The sequence below is a fragment of the Physeter macrocephalus genome, chromosome 8 (genome assembly GCF_002837175.3).
Source record: "Physeter macrocephalus isolate SW-GA chromosome 8, ASM283717v5, whole genome shotgun sequence".
Taxonomy (NCBI): domain Eukaryota; kingdom Metazoa; phylum Chordata; class Mammalia; order Artiodactyla; family Physeteridae; genus Physeter; species Physeter macrocephalus.
In genome coordinates this window covers 10491877-10504255 of record NC_041221.1, presented here as the reverse complement: position 1 = coordinate 10504255, position 12379 = coordinate 10491877, and the positions used below count along the sequence as shown (strand labels likewise).

The 12379-nt window shown below is 50.8% G+C and overlaps 1 protein-coding gene across 1 annotated transcript in view; it reads left to right on the top strand.

Moving 5' to 3' along the window:
- DSCAM (DS cell adhesion molecule) overlaps nucleotides 1-12379 on the top strand; it is a 759593-nt gene that overhangs the window by 737893 nt on the left and 9321 nt on the right. Inside the window, exons 32-33 of the mRNA XM_024120069.1 lie at nucleotides 1070-1267; nucleotides 2447-2749. Coding sequence (XP_023975837.1) covers nucleotides 1070-1267; nucleotides 2447-2749 — 501 coding nt within the window. The remainder of the gene's footprint in view (nucleotides 1-1069; nucleotides 1268-2446; nucleotides 2750-12379) is intronic.

Here is a 12379-nt window from a genome sequence, read left to right as displayed (position 1 = left end):
AATGACCCTTTGTTCTCCACATTGAATAAGCCAAGTCTTGGTCACAGTTCAGACAATTCCATTGACGAGATGCTACCATGTGCAAAGGGATAAGAAAGTGCTCAGACATGCGGGGACCTTCCCTCTCCCCTCTGCTCTAAGAACTTGCAATCTAGTCGATGAACAAAAGTCATACTCGAGGCAGTGAGTGAATACAAGACAACAATCTGTACAGGAGACAGCTGCTTGCTTTCCTGGGGCTGCTATAACACTGTGCCACAAACTGGGTGGCTTAAAAGAACTGAAATTTATCTTCTCACATTTCCGCTATGGCTAGAAGTCCAAAACCAAGCTGTCCTCAGGGCCATGCCCCCTGTGAAGCCCGTGAGGGAGGACCCTTCCTCGCCTCTTCCTAGTTTCTGGTGGTGACCTCCGGGCTCCTTGGCCCAGCTGCAGCCCTCCAGCCTCTGCTTCCATAGCCCCACGGGGCTCTCCCCTCCTCGTCTGTCTCCTCATCTTGTTACGATACAGGTCATGTTGGATCCAGGGCCCACCCTACTCCAGTCTGACCTCATCTGGACTAATTACACCTGCAGTGACCCTATTTCCAAATAAGATGAATCTGAGGTTCTGGGGTTAGGATGTGGACATATCTTTTCTTCAGGGGACACAATTCAACCTGTAACAACACCTCGAGGTAACACTGTAGAAAGGAAGCCACATTAGAGCGTATTTGGCTGAACTCTCTCCTTTTACAGAAGGTGGTGATTCTCAGGAAGTTTAAGTGATACAAGGGGGGTCATGAAACTGTTAAGAGCCGAAAGCAAGACCCAAATCCATCTGGAGTCCTGAGTGCAAATCTGGTATTCTTCCCCAGCAGGGCTGGTGTAAGTGCTGAAGTATCACCTGAATGTTTCAGACCATAGAGGAGAGGAAGCCAGTACTCTGGACAGGGGTAGTCAGGGAGAGCTTCCTAGAGGCGTGAGCCCTGCTGAGTGGATCACAGGGCTGGGTCGGGAGAACCCCACTCAACACCATGATCACGGCCGACCGCTCTCCTAGAGACAAACCTTGTTCTGGTTCTTCTCAGATCCCACCACCAGGAGGAACGCAAAGGCCGGGCCCACAGCGAGAAACCGGTATGCCAGCCAGTGGACCCTCAACAGACCCCACCCCACCGTTTCAACACACACCCTCACCACTGACTGGAGGCTGCCAACACCCAGGGCTGCGGGGTCCATGGACAAGGAGAGTGACAGTTACAGCGTCAGCCCCTCCCAAGACACAGGTAGGGCCTGCGTGCCTCCTTCTCTATCCCGGGACAAGTAGGGCCTACACCCGGGGCTTCAGGGCCCTACCTGTTCCCTTTCAAGGTCAATTTCAAATTGCTAGACCATTTACCTAACAGGTGCCGATACAGCTGTACTGCGTTGACCGTGTCCAGGGTCCAGTGAATTCCGCAAAGGGGTCTAGTGTGCAGGCATCCCGAATCATGACAAGGTCATAGCACCCTCTATAGGGAGCACGGCAGACCCATTTGACAGTTTAACAGGGGTTGATTATAAGGTAAGCGATTCCTTCCGTACCATCCACCACCAAGATCTCACTCTGCAGAGGAGACAGAGCCTAAGAATAGCACTGGGTTGCCCACCCCACCAATCTAAAATTTTGAAAAGGAATGATATCTAAACTTCAGAGCTGTAGGAAATTTTAATACTCATTTTCTTTTGTTCTGGATGATATACTTCAAAAATAGTCTTCCAAAGGTGGTGTGTCACCACGTACGTTTATTTTTATGGCAGTTATTTCTCTCACAGGAACCTCAGAGTTCCACAGAGGTGACTTCAGAACTTTTGAGTGGGTTTAAAATGCCTTGGGTAGTCCTCTACCCAAGAGTCTCCTTTTATGGTTCTAGAGGTTTTCTGGTCCCCGTAAAGGGTGGCAAACGCAAAGAACGAGTCCCAGGGTCAGAAGTCGTTTGGCCTAGGGAGCAATTCCGTGCAGTCACATCTTCATCTCTAACCATCAGCCTGTCTTCCTGCCACACAGAGGCCAGAGGAGGTGGGTGCAGACTGCAGATCATTCCTGCCAGTGAAAGACTCTCTCTGGTCCAGGGGAACTTGCAGAACGGGGCAGGGAGGGGGCCGCTGCAGTTTATTTGCACCGCCTTCCCAGCTGTCTTAACTAAAAGCAGAATTTTTTCAAGGGGAGGTATTACTGATCCATGGCAGTGTCCCAGGCTGGGGACATCTGACTCCAGAGACTCTGCTGACGACCCGAGGCCACATGGCTGAGGATCATGACGGTGGCCTCACAGTGACAAAGGCAGTCCTCAGACAAAGAGCGGGCACCCCCGCCAGGCTATGCAGGGACGGGAAGAAACAGACACAAGCCCAGAGCGCCACCCGGTCGGTGCAGACTCCCGGTGACACATCATCCGTCTTGTTTTCTCTTTCTCACGGCACAGATCGAGCGCGAAGCAGCATGGTCTCCACAGAAAGTGCCTCTTCCACTTACGAAGAACTGGCCAGGGCCTACGAACACGCCAAGATGGAAGAGCAGCTGAGGCACGCCAAGTTCACCATCACGGAGTGCTTCATCTCAGACACATCGTCCGAGCAGTTGACGGCAGGGACAAATGAGTACACAGACAGTCTGACCTCCAGCACCCCTTCAGAATCGGGGATCTGCAGGTTCACCGCATCTCCCCCCAAACCTCAGGATGGAGGACGCGTGATGAACATGGCGGTTCCGAAGGCGCATCGGCCAGGTGAGACGAGACGCGTGTGGACCAGCGGTCGGGGAAGCTCATCTTCCCAAGTCACGCTGGTCTGTTCTGAAAGCCCTTGTTGGTATTCAGACTGGGTCTTCTGTTTATTGACTGCTGCATAATACACCACCCTAAAGCTTGGGAGCTTACAACAACAATGATCATTTGTTTCGTTCTTGAGTCTGAAATTGAGTCAGGGCTTCGTGGGGACACGCATCTCGGTTCCCGCCGTGTCGATGGGCGAGCTCAGTTATGGATAGGGGAGCCACGTTCAAAATGGCTCCCTCACCTGGAGGGTTGATGCTGGCCGCATCCTCCCCACATAGGTTTCTCCACGAGGTGGCTTGTGCATCCTTATGTCATGGTGACTCAGTCCTAAGAGCCAGTGTCCCAAGAGAGACAGCGGAAATAGCCAGTTTCTTAAGGTTGGGCCTGAAAACTGACCCATCACTTCTGCCGTATTCTGTTGTTCAAGCAACCACAGAGCTCTGGGAGCCCAGAGTCTAGAAAAGGAGATCACCACCCCAGGAGAAGTATCGAAAATATGGGGGTGATGTTTTAAAACATGCCGTGCTGTGGGTTTCAGAAGGAGAGCAGTCTTACCAGGGAGCCAGCCTTTGGCACTTGGCTTCCCCGAGTTACCCAAAGTGACCGTAAATGGCTAGTGTCAGGTCGGCCAGTAGTTTGGTGTCTGCCTTGAGCAGTATTCTGGGTGTGTGGATGGGCGCTGCAAACCCTAAGGCCTGTAGGGCCTGGCAGATCATGTAAGTGAAGGCAGTGGGGGGCAGGGTAAAGGGATGGATGGGGACGTGGCGAATTCAAGAGCTGAGGGACTGTCTAGGGGAAAAGGACTCTAGCAGCCTCCTGCCCGCTGATCCTGAGCGGAAACTAGGGGCCGTGTGAGCGAGTTTCTCAAGAGAAGCCAGAAATGTTGGTGTCATACGGCGACTCACACTTTGCAAGTGTTTGCTCAGATACGTGCAAACCATTGTACGGGGCAAATGAAACACATCTTTAGATTTTGGATCCGAACCACGGCGGCCGGTTGTAGCTCTCATCTGAGGAATCACTTTTTCTTTTTCACCCTGAAGCACCTGCCTGTAGACTTGACTTTGTGCACTGGCCTATCCGTTCTTGTGGAATCCAGTTTTCTTTCTCGTCTTCCCATTTTCTGAACCGTGATACAGGTTCTATTTCAAAAATATATCTTCATTTTAAATCCCCACGATTCCTTTGGGCTTTATGGCATAAGGCCAAGCTGAAATGAGCTTTATAAATGCATAAAGATATATAAAATAAGAATTGTCTATCCAGCAACTCATCTTCCAAACTCAGTCAAGATCCACACCAACCTCCTGTCAAGAATGATAGCTTCATTTATTTCCGTGCTCTCTACCTCCTCAGGGAGAAGGCTTTATTTGTGGGTGTTTTCATTCAAGGACTTTTTGTTGTTGGCATTTATTTGCAAGGCAGATGCAGCAAATGTAGGAGAAATGCCATGGCATTTTGTGGCTGTAAACCTCGAGAGTAAGGAAGACAAGAGAGGAGAAAATGAGCCCGTGGGCAGGTTGTTTAGTCTTGCTGTGCTGCAGTTGGCTCATCTGTTAAATGGGCATGGCACCGACACCCACCGTCTGGGGTTCGTGTTAGCTGTATGTCGCCCGACGCAGGCGTCAGCAGCGTTAGTTGTAGCTTCTGTTGTTGCCTTGTTGACTTCTTGTCAGGGCTCCCACAGTGACTCCAATGATGGTCTGCAGATGGCCTGCTCGCCCCCGTCTTCCTTCCTTCTTTGGTTTACTTTCCTTCCACGGCCATTGATTCCTGGAGACCATCCACCTCATTTGTGTATCAATATCACCCAGTTAAGTATATGCATCACACTCCCATCTGAGATACATGCCATGCTTCCCCTTGTGGAGAACCAGCTCCTAGGTTAAATGTCCTATGTGTGCTGGTCTTGAAATAATTAAAGGTTTGTATCTTTTTGATGGCTTGTTGTTCGTGGTGTTGGATTCATACTGGAAAAAAAATGTTTGAACTGTTTTCATGATATTGTTGCCTGGATCCATCAGAACAACTGAAAGATCACAAGTAAGGTACTATTGTCGTAATATGCTATTTAGACTAAAAGGATTTTGTAACTGTAGGTATGAATAACTTTTTAAATCCTTATGAATTCTAATGCCCACAAACATCGTTTTGTCCACTCTAGATGATGTATTATAATTACTGGACATTTGATATGCTTTTAGAAAAATATTTCATCCTTCTGGAAGCCTTTTTGTTGCTCCTTTATAATGGAACTGAATTCAACACTGGGCACAAAACCTAAAGTTACAATTTATTATCCTGCTGACTGGAGACTGTGTCAAAATTAGCAGTTCCTTGAACAGGGCTTCCAAACCAAAGTCTTTACCTGTGTTCCCTTGTGCTTCTAGATGCTATCAGTTATCCAAATCTCTGGATATCTTTCTCCTTGCCATCAGTTCTTTCCTGATGAGTTTGTGTTTTGTTTTGTTTTTTTTCCATTTACAACCCCAAGCTTTTAAATTCTCTACAAATCAGGACTAAGCCAAATGAATTTGGCCAGATTGTGGCTACAGGAAAATAGGAAATGTGTCTTAGTTATCTGTATATTTCTCTTCTGGTGTCTAGCAGATATCTGGCATCATAGCGAGTGTTCAAGAAATATTTTTAACCAGCTTAAGGACATTGAACGTATATACCTAACACTGTGTCTGATATAGAGCAGGTGTTTAATAGATGTTATTGAATGAATAAAAATATCATGATCGTGAAGATGACAAGATTGGCCGATTGGTTCAAATATTACAGTGGTTAGAAATTATTAAATAGAAACCATTTCCATGTTTAAAAACAAAAGACAAAGCAAACAAACAAACTCTCTATTCCTCTGAGAAATAGCTGGAAAATTTAACAGCTTCTTTTCCTCCCGGTCAGGGTGGCTTCTAATACTTCGGTTACGATAGCTCCTTTTGGTTTCAGGTAGCATCTGGAGCCAGTTTCTGAGGTTCTTGGATTGCTACTGCTTCTTTATTCATGATGCTTATCCTGTGCGATCAAGAGACGCCACTGCAGGGAGCTACTTAAATCAATTTAAAGCTTCAGATCTGCAACCTAATGCAGCCTGGCCCCGCCAGCAGCAAGGGAAGTGTCCCCGCCTTCTGATCTCCTCCCTGAGACGCTGAGACCCCAGCCTTAAACGTCTGCAGCTCACTGACCCCCCGCTCCTCCGCCACGATGAATGCAGGGGAGGTTTTCCGGTTGGAAATGGCCATGGCTTGCCACCAACTTATTGGTTCTCTGAACAGCCAGTTATACGAAGCAGTTTGAGGATTTTCATTTTAGGATCCACTCGCCGCGCACCTCACGCTCCCCTGCGGGCGTGTGTTTAAAGGGAGAGAAGAGAGTGGAGTGAGAGACAGGGCTCCCACCTGAAGGACCAGCCGGTCTCTGCTCAGGTCACGTCCCCTGCAAAGGCTGGCCTTGTTCTCAGCTGTCGTGTGCACGTGTCATGTACGCACACACACGGACACACACGCACAAGGCTTGAGCTCCCCTGGCTCTCACCCTTCTAGAGGTGGCCCTGCTCCTTCCCGCCACCGCCCCCCCACCTCCCCGCCTTTCCTCCAGTGTGTATTTTCTGGCTTCCGCTCCTCACCTAGCCCTGTTTTCGGAGCTGGGGATACAACGGCTGACAGGACCCACGAAGACCCTGCTTGGAAGGGCTTATGTTCCTGGGGGGAGACAGACACTTATCAAGTAAACAAATAGTATTGTTTCAGATCATGGTCACAGCACTGGGAAAGGAAGTAAACCGGGAGGAGGATAAAGTCTGGCAGGAGGTACTTAGGAGAAGATGGTCGGGGAGTCCCCTGAGAAGCAGTGAGATGGGAGCTGAGACCTCAGTGGTGGACGGGCAGGGAGAGCCGGGCAGAGACCCTGAGGAACAGAGGTCCACGCGAGGGAAGAGCAGCGATGAAGGCCAGCAGACAGCAATGAGCTTGGCGTCCACAACACAGGAAGAGTTTCCTTCCCTCCAAGCTGTGTGTGAAAGGTGCAGACTTTCGAACACTCCCCCAGAATTTAAAGTCAGAAAGACCCCCCCGGGGCCATGAAGCAGCATCTCCGCGTATTCACGCAGCTCCAGGTAGACCTTAACGTTCAGTGGGCTCATTCTGACTCCCTCCTAGAAAGCCAGACCTTTCTGATGTGCGTTTGCAACTCTGTCTTCTTGAGGACCCGCCTGTAACTTCAGTCTGTTCTTTGTCGCTGTCCCTCAGACACAGAAAGCGACGGCGGGACTTGTTCCGAGGGTCCCGAGCTTGGACCCCCGAGCCCGTTTGCCTTTCCCAACCATCTCCTCCCCCGTGCACGGGGCACAGGGGCCCGAGCTTTCCTCCGACCTTGCCACATGCTCTGGCTGCTTTACTGTGGCCGCAGCTATATGGAGATTTGCTCTTTGGTTCTCACTGTATTCTCTCTGACTTCTGAGCCCATTGGCAGCTCGCTGCTTTCCTAGGTGGACATATTGGGGTTCAGTTGTCATTGCTGGGGAGCCTACAGGGGGTGGAAGCGAGGGGGAGACCTGGGCCTGTGACCGAGGGGCAGGACGGCCACCTGTGTCCTGCTGAGTGACCAGAAGGCAGCTCTGGATTCCAGCGCGTGGATGACAAGCGGAGAGGATCACCACCATGAAGGAAGGCCCACCGCGTCTCCAGAAGGGACCTGTCAAAACACAAATGTAATACACTTGTTTGTCCAACCTGTCTCTACTCAGCATCTTCCCTGTAAAAATACCGTGCCAGGTATTACCCGAAGACATCAAAGTGTTAATGTGTTAAACCAACACTTCCCACGGTCTCCTTGTTTATCAGAATAGCACATAGTGTCACAGACAGCAGACAAAGTGTCCCAAAGACAGGTCGCTGAGGAGGTCCAAGAAACGAGGCAAAACCCAGCTTATGGAAGACAGACACCCCCTCCCCCCCACACGAACACACAAACACACACAGCCCGGTGAGATGTCACCACAAGCCAGAAGCGACCTGAAGGTCCCGGAAATATACAAAGGGTAAAAAATGTACAGCAAGGACCAGCAACTCTCAGTGTGGTCCTGTGTGGATACGGCACCAAGGTCTCAAGCATCCTATTCCCAGGCTAGGAAGCAACAAGCCAGAATTCAAGTGACGCAGTCAACACCCTCATGTTAAAATCCCTTCTTTGCCTTCCCGCTGCTTTCAGGGTAAAGACCCCCAAGGCTCTGAGAAGCCAGCCCCACCTTCCCCACCAGTCATGACCCCGCCGCTCTCCAGGCCCCAACTCTCTGGCCTCCTAACTTCCACCAACATAGATTTCCTCTCCCTGGCGTCGTCTCGCTCCAGGTGAACTAGTCCTTCTGTGGGATGAGTCAAGATGAGCAGGGTTATTGACAGGAGGGCTGCTAGCCTCGCGGCTGAACAGGTTGAAGCCCCCAGCCAGGGCTCCTCCTTGGGGGTCCTCGGTGTGTGGGTCCCTGAGGGTGTCACGTGACCCTCACGGACCCTTCCCCACTGGGGGCTCCAAATGCCCCAACATGTTCCCAGCTCGCCTACCTTCTGAGCAGATTTTCCAGTCCTTCTTTGTATCCAGAACTACTCTCTTTCAGAAGAATCGTGAGCGCAACAAACTGAAAGCCCCACTTCATACCTCAGTGTAGTTTTTAAAGTTCACCAGCGAGTCGGATCATGTTGTAAAGGAGAAACTAACACACCATTGTCAAGCAATTATACTCCAATAAAGATGTTAAAAAAAAAATGCATGAAGCCTCCCAAGTACAAGCCAAGAATGGTAATAGAACCCACTGACGCGGACCCCTGATAACCAGCTCACATTACTTGTTGAGGGTTTTTCCTGGTTGCCGTTTGGGAGTGAAGATTCATTTACCAAGAAGGGTTCATTTACAAGTTTTCATTACTACTGTGTCATTAATATTAAACTGGAAAAGTGTTAGATCTGGTCGGCCTCGGGTGTGTGCAGACTACACGCTCCCCCTTGTAACTAGCTCTTTGAAGCCGTAGTGTCGTTTCAAGTCTGTGTGGTTTTTTTTTTTTAGTTTTCTTATATGCATTTTATTCATCTGAGCATATTATGAGGTCAACTTGACTTGCACTTGAGCACTCATGTTTGTTCATTGCCGTGAGGTTCCCATTTGATCGAGGATTAAGTATTTTTTGTTCAGAATTCTGTTCATTGCATTGAAAAATATTCCTTTTTAATTCACATATGTTCACACATTGTGCAGATGTTTGGATTTCAAAGAACTTAAAAGAATCTTTTCACTGTGAAACAAATTGGCGGTAACACCATCATGTGCAATTTAATTAGGTTTTATTTGTTTTTATTTTGTTTGGACTTTTTTTTGTTTTAACATCTTTATTGGAGTATGATTGCTTTCCAATGGTGTGTTAGTTTCTGCTTTACAACAAAGTGAATCAGTTACACATATACCTGTGTTCCCATATCTCTTCCCTCTTGCGTCTCCCTCCCTCCCACCCTCCCTCTCCCACCCCTCTAGGTGGTCACAAAGCACCGAGCTGATCTCCCTGTGCCATGCGGCTGCTTCCCACTTGCTAGCTATTTTATGTTTCGCAGTGTATATATGTCCGTGCCACTCTCTCACTTCGTCCCATCTTACCCTTCCCCCTCCCCGTGTCCTCAAGGCCATGCTCTAGTAGGTCAATTGCTGGAAGTCGAGGTAAGCATCCTTGGCTTCTTACTTTTGCATCAATATCCAGCTCCACCCAAGCACAGATATCAAACCTTGTTAGAAGTTGATGAAGCTTCCTTGTTTTGTGTCCCCAGAGGAGACTGAAGCCCGCAGGAACCCTGCTTCACTTTCATTCTGCATAAATTTTCTGTGCAAGCATATGCACGTGTTCTCACATTTGCTGACTCTAAAGAATCGCCCAGCCGGGAGAGGAAGGGTATTGCGATGCGCCTTGGAATTTCAGGCTCCCCCAAATGCGTTCACGTGTCCCTTATTCATCCCCAAATTCCAAGCGCCTCCAAGTTCGGAGGTGCTGGACCAGTTTTCCCAGGTGAGACGGTTCAGAGCATGAGAAAGACACTTTCGGGATTTTACAGGTTTTCATTAGAAATTTTCAGGCCCGTTTCCCTTGACTAAAGGAAAGAGCGAAAGCTCAAAGCGCTCACAGAACTTCTTGCGGCAGAGAGGCAGGATGTCAAGGCAAGGCTCAGCTCTCTCTCGCTCACACCCCGCCCGCTGCTCTGAGCCCACCACCCTAGTCAGGTCGGGCCGGACACAGGCCATCTAACTGCTGTTCCATCGGATGCACCCCTTACATTCCTCCACAGAGAACTGAGGAGGTAATTCCCTGTGGGTTAGGAGAGGCAGAGGAGTGCCATTCCCTATTCTGATTGAATCCGATGTTTCTCAAGTAAAAGTAAAGTGAAATCAGGATCCGCGTGGAATAAGGAACGTGGACCACGTAAGCTAGGGTTTCGCAACAGCGGCGCATAACGTCTGGGCTTGGGTGATGCTCTGTGGTGGAGGCCGCCCTGGGCATCATAGGACGTCGCCACGTGCCCCCCGGAGGGCAAAATCGCCCTCAGCTGGGAACCGCTGTTCTCGAACCGTACGCTTTCTTTCCCCAGGGTGCACGTGGCCAGAGGCGGGAACCGTTGTCGGAGCCAGCTTCGCGGACTGCACGTGCACTACAGACTCTCTGAACTGATCCCTGCTTGTTCGGAGTCGGGATTGATTTTGCCATTCTTCTTCCAAAGCTAAAATGCATTCAAATGTTGCATGGGAGTCTGAAAAGATTGAGAAGGTTCAGGAAGTTTTGCTTTCCTGATAGGAAGGCAGCGGGGGTGTCTGCTGGTTTCCAGCTAAAAAGAGGCAAATTTGACACAGCAGTTTTCCCGTAGTCGGGCAGAGCAGGGCTCGGAGGCCCCCTGCGTGGAGGATGGCAAGCTTTGAGCTCGTATCTTCTGATGGATGTGGGGTCGCCGGGGGAATCCATGCTAGTTCAAGGCCGGAGGGCTGGAGTGGTCATGGCACCAGCAAGCAACGTGGTTAGGGACCGAGAGAGAAATGGATGCTGACTTATTTGGTGTGAGCTTTCGGGGATATTAGTGGCACCAAAGGTCCCCACAGGGCAGTGACAGGAGGAGGAGAAATGGCCCATTATGTCAAATAATAAGGCATAACATGGAAATAATGGCTAAATCGCCTCTCATCCTTCAAGGAGTGAGTCAGAGCAGCGCCTGGGCTCCTCTGGCAGCCGGGGGTGAAGGGCACAGCTGGTGGGCCGCGGGCTGGTGAGACGGGGTCGGGGGGATGCCCGGGGCGCGCGAGGCCCGGCGCGGTGGACTGTCGAGGCCACAGCCGAGGAGAGAGGGCCAGCTCGTTGTCTACAGTCTACGCCCCTTCCCACAGGGCTCGCGGCCCAGTCCTCTTAGCCGTCATCCTGTGACTCAGTGACCTTGGCTTTTCTCTCTGTGTGGCTCTGTGTCTCTCACTTTCATCTCTCCTGGTCCTGTGTCTTCATGATTTCCCTCTGCTTCCCTCTGGGTATGTGCTCCTCTGACCCCCTCTGCCTCTCTCTCTCCTCTCTGTTTTCTCTCTCCCCCATCTCTCTGTCTCTGTCTCTCTCCCCCATATCTCTGTTTGTCTCTCTCTGTCTCTGCCTCTCTGTCTCCCTCTCTGTCTCGGTCTCTCTCTCTCCCCCATCTCTCTGTTTGTCTCTCTCTGTCTCTGTCTCTCTGTCTCCCTCTCTGTCTCTCTCCCCATCTCTCTGTCTCTCTCTGTCTCTGTCTCTCTGTCTCTCTCCCCATCTCTCTGTCTCTGTCTCTGTCTCCCCATCTCTGTCTGTCTCTCTCTGTCTCTGTCTCTCTCCCCATCTCTGTTTGTCTCTCTCTGTCTCTGTCTGTCTCTCTCTGTCTCTGTCTCTCTCCCCATCTCTGTCTCTCTCTGTCTCTGTCTCTCTCCCATCTCTCTGTCTCTCTCTGTCTCTGTCTCTCTCCCATCTCTGTCTGTCTCTCTCTGTCTCTGTCTCCCTCTGTCTCCCTGCCAGCCCTCCTCCCTCCCACCTCACCCCTGCCCCACCCGCTCCATCTCAGCACCATCTGACCCCAGGCTGACCCAGCAGCTCAGTCCGTCAGCCCGGTTTCCCAGAGCTCTTTCTTCCCCACCAGCCCGCTGCGCCCCTCGCCGTCCGTGGCTCTGACACAAGGGCCGTCCTAGGCCTTGGCCTGGCGAGCAGAGCGCAGTGGGGTGACTTGGTGATGCACAGACATGCAAGTAAAACCCGCAAAAGCCGGCGGGCGGAGCCTGCACGGCCAGGCGGGCTCAGCCCCGTGGGTTCCTCTGGGTTTGGGGAGGTAGCTCACAGGGTTTAGGTGTCTGGGAAGGTGCTAGAAGGGCTGGAAGTACAGGCAGGCAGGTGAGCAGGGAAGAAGGAAGGTGAGGAAGGGAGCGCTGGGGTCCCCAGGTCCTTCCCCTCTCAGCTTTCAGAGGGTGAGCCCCGGGGCCGCCTGCCAGACTCTGTCCTTTTCTCCTATGAGCCTCCACTTCCCTTTTCTGTATGTGGCCTTCCCCCCCGATTT